We start from the raw sequence: 16,167 nt of genomic DNA on the forward strand, positions 1-16,167 counted from the left end.
TCTCTAAAAATTATTGTTTGGAGGTACAGTTGTTAAAAAAAAACAAAAACAAAAACAAAAACCCAAAACAATCAGAGAGAGAGATTAAGAAAGGGGACTCTATAAGTACCCCTGGAAAATAGAAAGATTGAATTAGTTTCTTTACAAGTGAGTTTGGAGAGTCAGTCGCAGGATATGAATACAGCATTGGGAACGTTCCCGGATCTTTTCCACAGTCCTTTTAATGTGGTCACAGATTCCTGACTGTAAGTGAAAATAAATTAGAATTAACTTCAGTGAGTGTCGAAAACATGGAGACTTTTAAATTTGTTTGGAAAAAGCATCAGGGCATGCTATGATTTTTTTTTTGTCTGTACTAATTAGTGATGACAAAGCATCAAGATGGCAAAGAATGAATCATTTAGATGTTCATGAAACAACATATTTTAGTGTCGCTAACATGTGGCTTTGGGGAATTCTTGAAGTAATAGAATCAGGATTCAAGGAGTATCTTTGATGAAACAGATTTGTTTGAGGAGGACAGTTATTCTTAATCCAATTTCTTTTCTGATTAAAACTAATAGCCAAACTACTCCTGTTGCTTCTTGAAGACTGTCAGGTATGTTAACAATACATAATGGCTTATATTATCAAAATAATCAGGCTGAATGACCTTTGTACTAAACTATGGAACACCTTTGCATTCATATATAAAGTTAAATTTGATGTAAGTAGCAGCCATATACATCTAGGAGGTAAGCTAAACCTGCGTGATTAGGAACAGGCATCTGAAGGTTGTGCATTTTATGTTAAAAAGTTGTAATTGGAGCATTTCCTTTTTTTCAACTCAATAGGAATCCAGTAAATTTTAGAAGCTTTTGAAAAACTAAACTCAAAGAAGACAGATTTTTTTTTTTTCCATGATCCAAAACTAAACAAAATTTTGCTTTTTTCGTACTTACCCAGTTGCACCTTAGTTTCTAGAATTCATAGATTCCAGTTCAGTAACTTTCTGGACTTGTACGATTTTGGTTTGAAATCACATAGTATCTGAATTAAGTTATAGAGCCAAATAGTATTTCTTAAAATTGAATTATTTTTTTTTTAGTTCAGCATGTACGTTCTTGATACTGCATGTAATTAATTTTTCCTCCAGAAAACTGATGGCAGCTTTTAAAATGCAGGTAATTTAAATTGTCATGTTAGTTATTGACAATTTGCTGAATAATTTGAAAAAAAAGCTTTGAAAAGAAAAGCATAATAACAAAGCTACTAGACCCTTTGCTAAAATACTTGGGCCTCCGGCTCAACTGTGTACTGCAGGTTCTTACAGGTTTTTTTTGGGGGGAGGGGAAAGGGGGGGACTTGGAGTTGCTGTTGACAAAGCTTATGCTATTAAGACTCTCTTAGTGTTTAATAGTTTTACTTCTCTAAAAAATCCTCTGCTTCTGGAATCTTGTACGAGAGTCTTGGCCTGAATTTACAGAGAGTAGATGAAAAAAGTGGGACCTGAAAGCTAGAAGACAAGAAGGCAAGTAAATCATCCCTCAAATTTCTTGTGTAGAGATGAAGACCCACATAGTTTCCCATCTCATGCACTTCTGAAGTATCTCTCCAGCTCTGCCTTAGCCTGCTAGATGCAACTGTTGACCTAACTTGAGTTCTTGCTGAAGCTGTGTCACCTGGCAGTGCTCCATGCCCAAAATACGCCAGCTAGGATTTGTGTTTCTAATACAACAGCTGCTTTTACGTGAGACAACTTCACACTGTTTCAATTATTTAAAAAGCTGGTGGAGGTTTTTAAAGCAATCTTACCTTTCTGTGGAAGTCTGATTTGTGAACCTTGTGACTTTTGTTTGGTTTTGATATTCGTTAGTTATCTTAACATACTGAGGCCAGAGGTGGCCATTGGTATAGCTGTATTGCAGGACAGTGATGCTCACTCTTTATGTCACACTGGAGTAAAATGTTACACTTGGGGAAACTTTCATTCCATTCATCATCATCTGATACCTGTGGCAAGCGTGGAGATTGTTTACGTGGAAAACTAATTTTAAGAATATGCATTGCTATCATAAGCTGAAACCAGACTGAGCTTTGGAGATAGAAACAAAGAATAGAGCCTGGCCCAGGTGATATGACCGACCTCTTGCTTTCTGGACCACTAGCTCTCTGCAGAGAGAGTACAGTGTTGGGAACTCTCTGTAGATGATCTATCTTGGTAGAAGAGTTTGGAAGTGCCACACGGCTATCCGGAGTTGCAGGTATCATTGGAGGGTTATCCTGTAACTGTCTTCAGTTATTCCCTCAGCTGAAGTGATAAGGCTGAACTTCTTTTCAAATAGAAACTTAGGCATTCATACTGCTTTGCGTATTGTTATGCATTTCAAGGAAATTTTGCAGAGGGGCAGAGTTTGCAAAGGTAAACTTCTGTTAATTGTTCGTGTGAATTCATGTGCACGCTGTGATGGCAACTGTAAGGTTGTAGTGTGGATTTAAAGCTGATTGTTACTTGTTAATCCAGGCTGTTGAGAGCCCCCAAATATCCCAGCTGTGGAAAAAAGCTTCACTGAAAGCTTACAGGTTCTTATATGCTTCGATCATATTTCAGTCATTTTGAAATAGATTCGAAAGCTTTGTTCTTGTGCTCACAGAGCTGTTTGTTTTCTTCCTATACTTATAATTCAAAAATATTAAATTTAAAATGGTTTATTTTAGAAAGTAGGGCATTCTTCAAGCAAATATTTTTTGAGAAAGTTGTCTATTGACTTTGAGATTGCTCTGACATTGAGCAGCTGATGGGGAACTGAGAGACCCCATGTTATTGATCGGAAACATGTGCTTCCATGAACTCTTCATGGGAAACTCTTCTTATGATCAGTCTGTGGTGGGGGAAAGGCTTAGTTCTTCAGACCGTAAATCGCTGTAAAGTGAGTAGAGCAGACTGAATGATCATAATATTGGGTTTGGAAAAATTGCCATTTTTCCATAAATGGCAGGTTTCTTAATTGCATTAAAATAAGGACATGATCATGCCTGGCCTCTAATATCTGCATTTCTAAAAATTTTTTTGTTAGAACTTGCAAGAATCATGCTGGGAGAAGGCAGGCTACTTCTTTGATCTTCCGGATTTCTTATCTTGGAAAGCCACAGGTGTCACTGCAAGGTATGTTAGTTAAAACGATATGATTTGGTCATCTTTGTCTATTTTCTTATGTGTGTTTCTGCTTTAATTCATTTTGACTGAACATGCTGTTATGTACATCTGTCTGTAATTCAGCCTGCTCCAAAACATCTTGAACCTATCTCCTGCTGCCATTGTGCATTCCTGAACACAGTTGTTCCTGTGAGCAGTGTAATTCACAGATATAGTATGTTGCTACAACTGCCAGTTAATTGGTCTTGTACTCCATTTTGGAACATAAATATGATTACTCTAGTTACTGTGAAATATGCTTCTAATAATTCTTTGAAATCTGTTTTTGTTGACAAATTTATTGACTTTTTTGAGAATTGGAAGAAAACACTTCTTTGCCATGTGGGAGGGATCTGGCAAAATCTTGTTTAAAATGGTCACTTCACTGTAAAACACGGCAGCTGCATTGCTCCCCTAAAGCATCCTAGAATACTTGCTGAGCCGTTTAACAAAACCCCTTTAAAATCTTGGTTAAAGTGAAGTGATATCTTGATTAAAGTACAAGTGAAGTGTATTTGCAGATAAACTAGTCCTTGTGAAAAGTGAGGTACAGTATTATTTATTTAAAATAAAGTCTTATGGGACAATTCCATGGCCAGCTCAGTGCAGTTCACAATTATTTCTATTGCAGTTTGTGGAGCTGAATCTGTGCAAAAATTAGTCTAAATTGAAAACTGGTCACAGGATAGTTTTAGTCTCTCTGGAAATTGAAGATACCTTTGCATCAGATACGGTTCTTTTTATTTGAGTGCTCTCCTTCTCCCTAGTTAGTCTCCATGATTGACGGCTATTGTTAAATATCTTGTATTATAGAGCAGGAAATCTTATAATTGAAAGATAGTATCTCAAATCTTCCTTTGGACTTTTAGTCAGATTCTGCTGTATGCTGTATAACTATGAACTACGTAACAGAAGAACAACTCTCACACCAAAGATCTTGCAATCTAAGCAGTCCTGTCACCTGACCCAACTCTAACTTCAAGAGGATAAATCCCAGGATCCCAGAAGATGTGCCATGCAGGGCTTCCATCTTGTGAAAGTGCTCAAGACTTTGATTTAGAACTAACATCCTTTGGTCAGGGGACTAGATGGAGAAAGGTGGCTGCTTTGCTCCCATAAACAGTATAAGGATGTGACAGATCGAGTGCTCCTCAAATTTAGGCACAGTCATGTGTGAGAAAAGTAGCCACCTGTCCTGAAGAGAACCTTTTTGAGGTAGCTGGGGGATATGTTGACCCAGAAAATAAATGTCACTTTACTGGGTTACAGAGTCTTGCAATTTGTCTACTCATAGTTCTGTTTAATAGGAGGGGGAACATTTTCATCTGCTCTTACATGTGGTAGGGGTGTCTTCGTTCTACCCTTCTTATTTGGCTAGGGACCCTGTTTGGAACTCAGTTCCAAACACAGTTTTAATTTGGCTTTGTGGCCAGATGATGACTCACAGATGGGATAAAATGTGTGAGCAAATCATGACATGTTCACCTTGTGCTAATGGTCACCTTGTGCTAATGGCTGAAGAAGCTAAAATAGAATATGGTCCAGGTGAGCTTACAGTCAAATATTATTTGGAATTTATTTTTAAAGGAAGGGAAACAGTTTCAGAGAGAATGGTGATATATTTGAAAGAGAATTCTTATCTCGCTTGAGCAGCATTGATGAACAGTGTTCCTGCTCTTCCCAGATCTTCCTTGATTCATAACATGTTGCGCCAGGGGAGGTTTAGATTGGATATTAGGAAAAATTTCTTCACCGAAAGGGTTGTCAAGCACTGGAACAGGCTGCCCAGGGAAGTGGTTGAGTCACCATCCCTGGAGGTATTGAAAAGGCGTGTAGATGTGGTGCTCAGGGACATGGTTTAGTGGTGGACTTGGCGGAGCTAGGTTAACGGTTGGACTCGATGATCTTAAAGGTCCTTTCCAACCTAAACAATACTATGATTGTATGATTCTATGTTCTGTCTGTCTTGTTTTTAATAGTGGCAGCCATACTGTATAAAAGAAATCCCTCTCTCCACCCCTCTGTCTGTCTCTCTTAACCTCCAACCTAGTGTAGCTTGTGAGAGAAGATGGAAAAGAACAACAATGCCTTCCTGCAGACTTAAAAATGTAACTGTTATTCTGACTAATTCTTTAGCTGTTGGGAAATGAATGATTGTATTGAAGTATAGGTGTTACACTAGCTATGCAGCTATCCAAGTTGCAGAATTAATGGATTGCTGCTAACAACTGATGCTGCAGTAGCAGGGAATCTGGATGGAAAAAAAGATGAGAGTGTGCTTAGTACAGTAAAGCTTTTTATCATCTTCCTTTTACTTGTTCCTGAAAATTCCCATTTTGTTTTTTCACAAAACTTTTGCTAGAGTTAGGCCATGCCTGGTACTTGCTATTCCAATGTAGTATTTGTCCATCTGCTTGCTGCATGTACCTGTCAGTGGTTATAATTTCTGTGAGGGCCTTGGGGAAGGACAGGTGTTTTCTTGGGTGTGTTATTAATGCCCAGCACTGTAGGACCTAATTCCTCTTGGGAACTTCTGTTGCAATAAATATTACTAGTAACAGTGAAAGAGCAAACAGATCTTACGAACTAATGATTGTATTCTCTAGTGCTCCTCTAACCCTTACAGGAGTACAGTCTGAATTCCTGAGATTAAAATTTTCAGCCTCCCCTGCAACCTTTGTATGCAAGCAGAATGGTTTAAAAGGAAGTTAGGAGGGAGTATATAGGAGCTTAGAGTGTGATAACAGAGTTCCTGTCTACTGTCCCGCGTGTATGCCTTAATTTAGGAGGCAGTGTTATTTGTGGGTGTGGGGAAGGGAAGAGAAGGATGGGGTGAGAGTAAGGCTGTGGACTTATTGTAGTGGTGCTGTCAGCTGGTGTCAGGCTGTCATGGGTTGCAGTGGACTTTGGGACTGTCTAAACTCAGTGAAGCTCAGGTTTTGCTTTGGAAGTAGGTCTGAAAAGGGAGGGTACAGTGATAATGACAGCTCCTTGGTCCTGCCTGGCTTTGGCTTTGTGTTCTTAGCTGTAACTTTCTGCAGGTAAGGCAGAGAATCTCTCTTAAAAAAGTCTCGTGAAGGATTACATTGCAGATAAGAATATGGCTGAGCTGTTAAATTGGGTAGAATTCACACACAAATTTCTCAAAGGTCGTGTGTATTTAGATCCAGCATTCTGTTTCAGGGCCACTTTCAATCATAAGCAACTCAGTGGAAAATTAGCTAGTCTCTACTGGATTTAGATGGTTTAAGATGAGCTGTAACCAAACAGAGATTAGACCTGTGGAGGAGGACTTGGAAACATGGAAGAATGTCAAGCTGAAATTATTGAGGTAGAGAGTGGCCAGCATCATGCTATAAGCTACCTCCCAAAATTACCAGAAAAAGTTGGAACAAACTGAATATTTGTGCAGAATAGGTTTTTTATATTACTACACTCTAGATATGTTAATAGTTGGGGAAGGTAATGCGTGACCTAGTAGAGACTTCATCTCATATATGAATGTTGACGCAAATAATTTTCCTGTGGAAATACTTGTCCAGTCAGTCTTCAACTGCTAGCCATCATGACAGGGAAAATGGTGTAACAGAGATGTTTCATATACTTTTGGGGGATCTTTTGTAAATTATCTCCTTCCAACAGATCTCGGGATCATGAGTTTCTTCAGATAAAATCAGTTTTAGAAGAAAGAAATTCATACTGTTAATGGTAATTACAGACGGTAAAGTGAAAGAGAAATGTTTATAGTTCATAAAAAAAATTTCTGGGAACCACGTAACTAATATTAGGCTATATCTGTGTGAGAGTGATATCTTTTTAATATACAGTATATTTTCAACAGGAAAATACCTTGACAATTTTTTTTTTCTTTCATTTATGAGAAAGAGGCTAGTTCCTTGGCTTGTGCATGTTTAAATAGCTGGCTCTTTCTGTTAAGCAGTGATTAAGACCTTGAAGTTTATTTGTAACCTATTCCCAGTTGCTTATCATTAGGGCTAGCGATGGCTCTGTTGTACTGATTTAAATCCAGAGAACTCCTCTGATGTTAACGGGTTTGATGCAGAGTACGCTGGGATAGATAGAAGTAGAGTCTGGTCCATTGCTGAATTGCAATGATGGAGGTTTGTAATAAAACATTAAAGCGAGGAAGGTGCTTTTGAATCCAAGAATCTGGATTCAAGTCTCTGCTCTGTTATGTCCCCTGTGTGATTTGGAGAAGTGAATTAAATCTACATCTTCGGACATGTTTAAGCAGCTGAATACCTTTGAGGATTTGATTCTTGTTCATTCCTGTGTTTGTTCTTCATCTGTTAAACTGATACATACATACACTCTTAAGAGGTTGCTTACTTTTACTGTTGTGAGGTATTTTGTCAGTGTGGTTAGTGGAGTCCTCACCAAATATTTTATCCAGATAGGCTGGAAACTTTGAAAAAAGAGAGAGTTTGGAAAAGGAGCTTATGTTTAGAGGCGCTGTTGAAAAATCAAATTGGTGTGAGTTAAATGATTATCTGAAGGATGCCTGTGTCTTTTTAAAGGGTTGAGCAATCCTGGTTAGTGAGTTGTGGTAACTGGAGCAGCACAGACACCATTTTTTTGGGGCCAGCTGCCCTTCCCTTCCTTCCTAGCCTTGCCATGACTAATGTATACCCTTTGGCTGGGATTCTGGCATTTTGGCTTCTTCTTGTTTATATTTGGTGCCTACTTCAAAAGATGCCTGGTCTAAAAATTAGGCCTCTCTGGAAAGAAAGGAGTTAGGGAATATTTCAGAAAGCTTTCGTGATTAGCATTGCAGCCCATGTGGCGGTGACAGTATCCTGAATTGCACTCCGGTTTTGTGTCCTGTTTATGAAATGAAACCCAAGACTTCAGACTTGCAGACTTGTTTGGAGAAGTCTCTGGAGAAGGGAGAATTATCTTGAAGGGCTGGTTGGGAGGGGAGGGATGTGTTTTTGGACAAACAAAGTACCATGAATTTCTTGTCATGGAGCCAAAAGCAAGTGTCCCTGTGACGGTATCTTTGCCAAACGAGAAAATTCCACTTCTACCAGGCTTTTAATAAATTCAAAACATGTTCTTTGGAGACTGGTGACACACAGACTGATCCAGTGTAAGAAAATAGGAAACGTATAGCTGGAAAAGTTATCAGGGCTGTGAAGGGCAGGTGCAATGTGGGCCATTACTGTTAGATTTTATTGTTTTTATTTAAAAATGACATGTCCTTGAATCTACAGAGTAATCTGAAAGAGTTCTGTGTGCTAAATAAGAAAATTGTTAACAGGTCTCGTTAATGTTAGCCAGGAAGCACACAGGCAAACAGGAAGCTTTAGCTATTGTTATTGTACAAATGCCCTTTACAAAATATTAGCAAAAGAAGCTTAATGTGTTTTCCACAAGAACAGGAGCCCTTCATAGTGTCTAACTGTATCTGCACAGTGAAGAAAAACTGCATTGTCCCTTTCCAACAGCTTTGACATACACTGAGACATTGCATTTCAGAGATTTGCATTCAGATCTTCAAATATTTACTACTTTGATTTTTTTTTTTAAGATGTTAGGATTGTTAATTAGCTGTGACAGTATCTAGCCCTTAGTTTTCTATTGTGTTCGTTTGCTGCTAAAAAAAAAGTCAGCTAGGTCAGTATAGAAAAGGATTGGGGGCAGGCGCGGTAGTAGATGTGTTACTGGCAACTTGCCACGGAGACAGTGAACTCTGAGCCAACCATGAAGTCATTTTGAACTCAGGGAGTCTCACTAATCCAAAGCGATGTGTCTTAATTTGACAAAGCAAAGGCTGCTTGATAAGCAACCCCCGCTAGAAATGCTGTTAAACGGGGGTGTTTGTAAGTTTAGATTGTGAACGAGAAATGTGGTGATATGAAAGGAATCATCTGTTTTCAGGTTCTTACTCCCCCAAGCCCAAAGGCAGGCTTGGCTCTGTTCTCCCCTGCAGTTTGGGCTGTGCAGTGGCTTGATGTGAAATTTGAGAAACATATGTAGTTTTCTATTTCAGGAAAATGATCTCAGGGATTGAATGTGTGTTTTGTTGGCTGTTAAGCTCTGATCTTGCCTAGTGTGGTAGTTTGAGAGTGTGTGTATATGTGAGTGTGTGTGTGATGGTTAAGACATTCTCCAGTGCTTTAAAAAAAAAAAATAGTCAGGGTTCATATATTCATTGCTGTTAAATATCCTGTTTCTTCAGTCTCAAAATGCAACATCCTACATCACAAGAAGACTCTTTAAATATACTACGTACATCAGAAAATGTTTCTGTCTCTTATTTTTCCATAATAGTCATTAACATTTACTTGAGCTGATGAGTGGTACACACGCACACACAAGGTTTTCCATCGAAGCAAAGGAGCTGTGTTTAAACAACCCTTTCATTGTTGATCCTGTGCAGAAGCAATATATATATATGAACACTGTAATTATTAGCTTCTCTGAGGGTCAGATAATAATCTCCCCTTAATAAAGTTTGTGAAGAGATGGCTAGGAGTCTTTGAGATCCGGCTTGCTGACGTGCTAAGGAGGTTGTGGTTGTTATGGCCTTAAATTCAAAGGAAAGACAAGGCAGCAACCACAGAGGACCTTGTTGTCTTTCAGTTCTCTTCCTCTCATTTTTTTACAATCATCTCTGTTCTCTTCAGATATAGGCTGGGTGTTCAAGGGGTGTATGTTTCTTTTGCATTAGCTTCTGTGAACGCCATCAGGGATCAGACCCTCACGGTACAAGGCATGTTATAAACAATCTGTCATCTTCTTTGAACTCTTCCTTATGTGAAACACCATGGAAAGCCCCATGCAAAGCCCTTGTCCCTTGTGAGATTGGGTCTCTGTTCAGCGAGAGCAGTGTAACAATTGCTTTCTTGCATAAATTTGAACCAGATAAGAAAATAGCCATATTTATGAACTCCTGGGTCATTTACAGCCCCAGCAGTGTTTCAGTGTGCACATATATAATGCATGTATTCACAGTAAATTCTTAAAAACCACCCCCTGAAAACAATAACATTCCAGGAGTGTTCTCATCCAGTGAAGGAAAAGAAAGCTATGTAGCATGAAGTCTGTGCATTGTATGTGTACATATAGTGCTTAAAAGTATTAAAACTCACTTAAATTTATTATTCCATAAGGGGCTCCTTCTTCTTTTTTTTTATTTTTTATTTTTAAAAACTTTATTCTTCTGTAATATCTTGCATATGAAAACATCTTAATAAATTCAGCCTTAAAATGCTCTTCTTAAGTAAGAAGGTGGCATTATTATTTTATAGATGGGAAAATAACCGTATAATTTGAAGGGTAACATTTTTCTAAGTGTTTAGCTGGGCGTCCAGATTTCTGTCTAACTTGCAGTGAGAATTAGGTGTCCTGTTCCATAGGCATTTTACAGATCACACTGCAAATTATTTATTCTGGACCAATTCTTCCTCCAGACTTCCCAAACAAATGCTTTTCACCACTAGAGTGTTCCTCCCATCACTTTCACTGTAATACATGGTTGTAACAACAGTCTTGGCCTGGAAGGCAGTTTACTTACACGTTTACTTTATTTTTGTTGGCTGGCTATCTAAATCTGTTTAATGTTAGTAACTTTCACTGGAAATTCTCATCGTGCTTTAGGATGACACTGATGGTGTCAGGGTTGATTTACATTATCTCTTTAAAGTAGCATTAGCTTACATAGGACTTTTTCTCTCATTTGTTTTAGCATTCATATTATCCAGAGAGGAGCCTTTTAACTGTGAAATGTAAGTTACCTGACAATGAAGACTTCAAAAGAAAATGATTCTTTGTCCATGGCAGTGATACCAATTTTGCCAACTCTGTAACCTTTAAAATAGTGTACTTTTATGCTTGACCTGTCGTCTGCCTACAAAAATAATCTTAGATCAATTATACAGTGCTTTCAAGACTGTGTATAAAGAAAGCAGACTTCTACATACGTGTTCTGTCATTTCTTCATTGTAGTAGACCATTTGCTGCTTTAACTATAAGTAAGATCTGCTTATTCATTTGGTGTCAGTGCCTGGCTATGCCTTCTACTTACACTGAGATAGTGAACACTTTCACTGTAGCTTGCAAATTGATGTTGCCAGATAATGAGCCTGATACTGCATAAATATATAATGTGTTACATGAAAACACCAAGAATTTCTTTTTTCCTTCCCCTGTTCTTTATTCCAGTGCCATTCTATTAAGCTGCTCATTAGATGAAACGTGGTAATTCAGTCTTCAGTGGATTAAATGTATATGTACTTATGGAATCAAAGACATTCCAAGAAAGGTTGTTTATTTTCTTACTACCTTCTTTAATTAAATTTCAATGGTAGGATTCTGACTGTCAGACTTGAGCGAAACAGGTAAAGCAATAATGATTGCAGTGTGATACAGCAAAGATGACTGAAGTTATGTTTATTGGTTGTCAGACCCTGCATGCAACTTAATTCTCCTGTGGATAGGATAGTTGAAATTTCAGATTCCACCATGGCTGTTAGTTTTATTTTAAAGTGAGGGGGGGAAGTTTTCTATTTTCTCGTTTGATATCAGCTGGCTTCAGATAATATTTGGATTTTATATATATTTGGCTCAGATTGCTCACATTCAGCTTTAAATTGCCTCTGGAGCTGCTAATCTAAGTTAAAACCTGTGTTTGTCCACTTTATTTTAGTTCATGTGCTCTATCTCAGATTTGTCAGCCTGATTTATGAGCTTGCTGGTGTTCTGCGTTATAGATGTATCCTTGTACTCTCCTGAGTGGGGATTTGGAAACAACAAGCATTCCTCAGGGAGCCTGTCCCTGTGTTACCCGCGGGGCTGTAGTCATAAGCTCAGTGTCCCAGAGCTGTGACTCTTCTGCCATCACTCCTAGGCTCCATGTGCTGTTAGAGTAGAAGGGAGTCCGTGGAAGGTGGCCTAGCAATTGCCTCTAGTACCCACGCACGAGGAATTTTTGTCAAAGTGGGAAAGAAAGTAGGAAAGCCCTTCATAATGCAGAAGCTGATCGAGAAAAACTTACCTGAGGATGTGCAGAGAGAGATATACCTGTTATATTCAGAACCCTCCCTGCCCCCAAAACCCACTTGCATTTATGCATATGTAGTACATGTTGTTAGGACGAAGGAAATAACTCCAACTTTCATTCACTGTAGTTTGAAACTTACAATTTTGAAACTTACAACTTTGAATGATACTCTCCTCTCCTTCCAACCTAATTTTCCAAGGTGAGTTCTTTCTTCTGAAGGATGAATCTGGATCTGCACAATAAGGTGTTTTTATATTTGATTAAAAGTGATGAGAAGGGGAGAACATGCCACGAAATACACAGAAAACTATTTTCCGGTAGTTTCAATCTTCTAAGATTCCCTCCATGAACCTATACTTGGGAGTTTTTGATGCTGGTTTGTCATTGTATATAACGTATCTAATAAAAGCTCTTTTGAGAAAAAGCAATATTATGATATAATTTTACTGTCAAGAAACAAAGTCAGTGTGCTTCCTGTCTTAATGGAAAAACTAGGTGTGATGTCCTTAATTCCTTGGACACAGCATCTGTATGTGAGGTTAATGCTGCATAATGCTTTCATCTCCCTATAAAGAAGGAAAATGGGGAATGTGTAAGAGCATGATACATGGTTGACATCTCTTCTTCATGTTTGTCCTTCATGAACAGTATTTTTCATATGTCATACTGGGTAATGCTTGTCCATGATCTATATAAATGGAATGTGTATCTCAAAGACAAATTCAAGTTCTTTAGTGTTCACCACTCCTCATGCTGATGCCCCAGTACTACCAGGTATGAATATAATGGGAGAGCTCTCTGGAGGGATTCCAGTTTGTTTCAGACTTCCTGGTTTTGTATACTTTGTCCTGTAGCAACTCTTCATTTTGTGTATAAGGACAGTTCATAAACAGATGTTGAATCTCAGCATGGTGCCTGAAATTTCCTGCTATTTCTGACCTGCCTGTAACAACACAGACAATCCTTGTTTACACTGCTTAGCTCCACTGGTAATCTATCTAAGTAAATTTCCTCTTAGCTCTTTCTTTTTCAGGTTGTGTCTCTTTAAATGTGGATCAAAGGAAAGTCATACCTACTAAAAATGTTAAGAGTCAGGAGATTTCTAATTGCCTAACCTATCAAGAGACATACTAATTAATTAATTAAAGTCGATGCTCATTTGCTTTGGCACAAACAGAATAATAGGGAGAGTAAAAAGAATGATGTTCAAAATGACATAGCACAAATTATCTTGTAACTATGATATCGGCTGTGCTGATGGAAATCACTTCAGGCTGATCTCTAAGGCTTCATCTGCTATCTTGTTTACTTGTTGGTTTATCTGGAAGGGCCTCTATTTGTGTGTGTGTTATGCACACATGTGTGCATACAATAGGGAATACAGTTTTACCTTACTAAATTTGAAACTCTGCTTGGAGGAATATTGCTCAAGAAAACCACATAAGGCCAAACTTTTGAAAATGCAGACTGGTTTAGAGAAAGCATTTTAATATATTGAAGCCTCAAGCCATTTACCTCTTTACTCCTGAGAGCTCTACCTGAAAACTTCCAGGGCTGAATAATTTAAAGTTAGGGCTTTTTTTAATCTTTCTGCAAGAAATACTAGTCTGATGTTTTATTTTCTTAAAGTCTGAACGCCACATAATTTTTTTTCAGAACTGTTTATCCTCACTCCAGACATGAACCTTGGAAAGGTGGCAGAAAAAACAAACAGCTGCTGTGTTTTTGGGCAGTCTGCATTCCTTTAAACTCTCTGAGATCAGACTTGTGCTGAGATTTTCAAATTATTTGTCCTAGGGCTTAACCACTTTCACTCCTGTTTAAAAGTCAGTGAGTTTGCCATACCGGTGCTTGTGAGAGCTGTCATGCAGAGCCTTAATGATTCAAGAACTATGAATATATGATGTGTTCTTAGGGCTTTTTATTATTGTTTCATTCCAACTTCACTACCTCCCTAATCATCTTTCCATTTTTGGACTCCAACCTTTTTTTTAACTTCAGCATTTTGCTTAAGATATTCTAGGAAATTTTGTTTTCATTTTGGTTTTGGGGTAAATTTGATGCATATAAAAATGTTATTAATGGACCAGGGTGGAGGTATAAAAAAGACTGTCACATTCCCAAGACCCAGAGTTGGAAATTATCTTCTCTAAGCTTGGGTTTCTTTCCTTCACAAGTGGAAGAGGGGAAGGAGAGCCATCAGTCCTGTGGCAGTGTTTTGTGCCCTCTTGGTAAGGTCTCCAAAATATGTTCTGTGGAGCTTGATGTAACAGGTGGAAAAGTCAGGACAATGTGGGCTTGTGTGGTGAACTACTGAAAGTGTGTTTAATGGTCGGGTCCTTCATATGGGTTTGCCTATGAGAGAGACATGAGGGTGCTGCTTCTACTCGTGCCTTATAAGTAGCCTAAATCCCAGGCATTTTTCCGATTTTCCGATGGAACTTCCCTAAGTAAAAAGGTTGGTTGTACCAGATCGCTATTTTTGTGATATGGGTTAAATATATTGGGCAGGATGCTGAGACCAAACGTGTGTTTACTAGCAACTAGAGTTAATGGAAAAACAAAGCAGTCAATCCAATTCTGAAGGGCTTTTCAGTTAACCATGTTCATTCTTTTCTTTGGGCCTCTTTCCAGCAAAGCACTTAGGCACGTGCTTAAAGTTAAAGCATGTGCTTAAGTGCTTTGCTGGTCTGGGTCCTTTATTTGCTATCCAAGCATGTTGGTATGAACAGGCTGTTGGTTGTATGAATGTTTGGGGAACTGTTCTTACACTGTTCACTTCTCTCCTCTGAACTTTTTGTCCACTTACAGCCTAGAAAAGATAATTTGTGATTTCAGTATGACACAGGTAACAATTTGCAAACAGTCTGTAGGTTATTGATTGAGATTAATTGGCACTGATTATGAAGAAGTAGTGTATTTGGAAAAATCAAGGTCAGTCCACCCAGAGAAGTTTTCATCTGATATATTGCTCCAGCTGAGTAATCTGACTGGCAGCGCTTGTCATATGACAAGAGCATCTTCAGGCAGTTAAGGTACTGTGGATTTAGTCCACGGTATGACACATTATTCCTTCTTCCAGAAAATTCTCTTTAAGTAACTGCTGCCTTTTAGGTGGCACTTGCTGTTATTTTTTTGATCTGGATGTAGATTTGTTTGTTTGTTTGTTTATTTCTGTTTTTTCTTACTGTAGTCCAGAGTTGTATACCTCTGATTACTGCAGGACAGCAGGTCTTGTGCTATCCCTCCTCCTCATTCTCACACCATCCATGGCAAGTCAGGACAGGAGAACTCAGTTAAATTCAGACCTTAGGTTTTCTGTCTGCATCGTGCAGCAGTGAAAGTTGGCCTCTCACCTCTAGAGCCATCTTAGAACATCAGTGAGTTAATTTTCTTTGTGCTTTTCTTTGTCAAGGTGCAGACCACTTTACACTAAGGAAAATGGCTTAATTATGCAGAAAGTACGGTGTGATATGGCTGACTTAATTGCTGGAGTTAGTAAGGACTATCTATATAGAATAAGTCAAGCACAATCCTGCAGTTGCTTATGCAAACAAGTGACTTACATAAATGCTTCAGTTAATGTCAAAGACACTATTTGTTCAGGTCAGGTTACTCACACCTAAGTCTTTGTAGGACGAAGCTCCTAGATAAGTAGTAGTTTGCAAATTGCATTTTGAAAAATGTGTTCTTAATTTCTCTTACATAAAAAATGTACAGGGTTTCTATGAAGAGTGATCTTTTTAATACCATCACTTAATTTGGTAAAACACACAAATGTGGAAATTCTTGCTTTTTTTTTCCCCCACTAAAAAAATATAAAGCATTAAAAAGGGAATAAAGCATTCTTTATTTTTTCAGGCAGCTAACATAGGGATTTTAAATTGACTTCTAGTCCATTATTCTCTGTGCTTGCAGCATTTGCAAGTATATTTTCTGCAAGAATTGCAGTATAATTCAAGTATCA

General features: G+C 38.2%; 1 protein-coding gene across 2 annotated transcripts in view; it reads left to right on the plus strand.

The window, feature by feature from the left end:
• FGGY (FGGY carbohydrate kinase domain containing) overlaps positions 1–16,167 on the plus strand; it is a 134,116-nt gene that overhangs the window by 13,185 nt on the left and 104,764 nt on the right. For both annotated transcript variants that reach the window (XM_009319806.1, XM_009319805.1), the window contains exon 4: positions 3,057–3,145. In XM_009319806.1, the coding sequence (XP_009318081.1) occupies positions 3,057–3,145 (89 nt within the window). The remainder of the gene's footprint in view (positions 1–3,056; positions 3,146–16,167) is intronic.

This window comes from Pygoscelis adeliae, unplaced genomic scaffold (assembly GCF_000699105.1).
Source record: "Pygoscelis adeliae isolate BGI_AS28 unplaced genomic scaffold, ASM69910v1 Scaffold181, whole genome shotgun sequence".
Lineage (NCBI taxonomy): Eukaryota > Metazoa > Chordata > Aves > Sphenisciformes > Spheniscidae > Pygoscelis > Pygoscelis adeliae.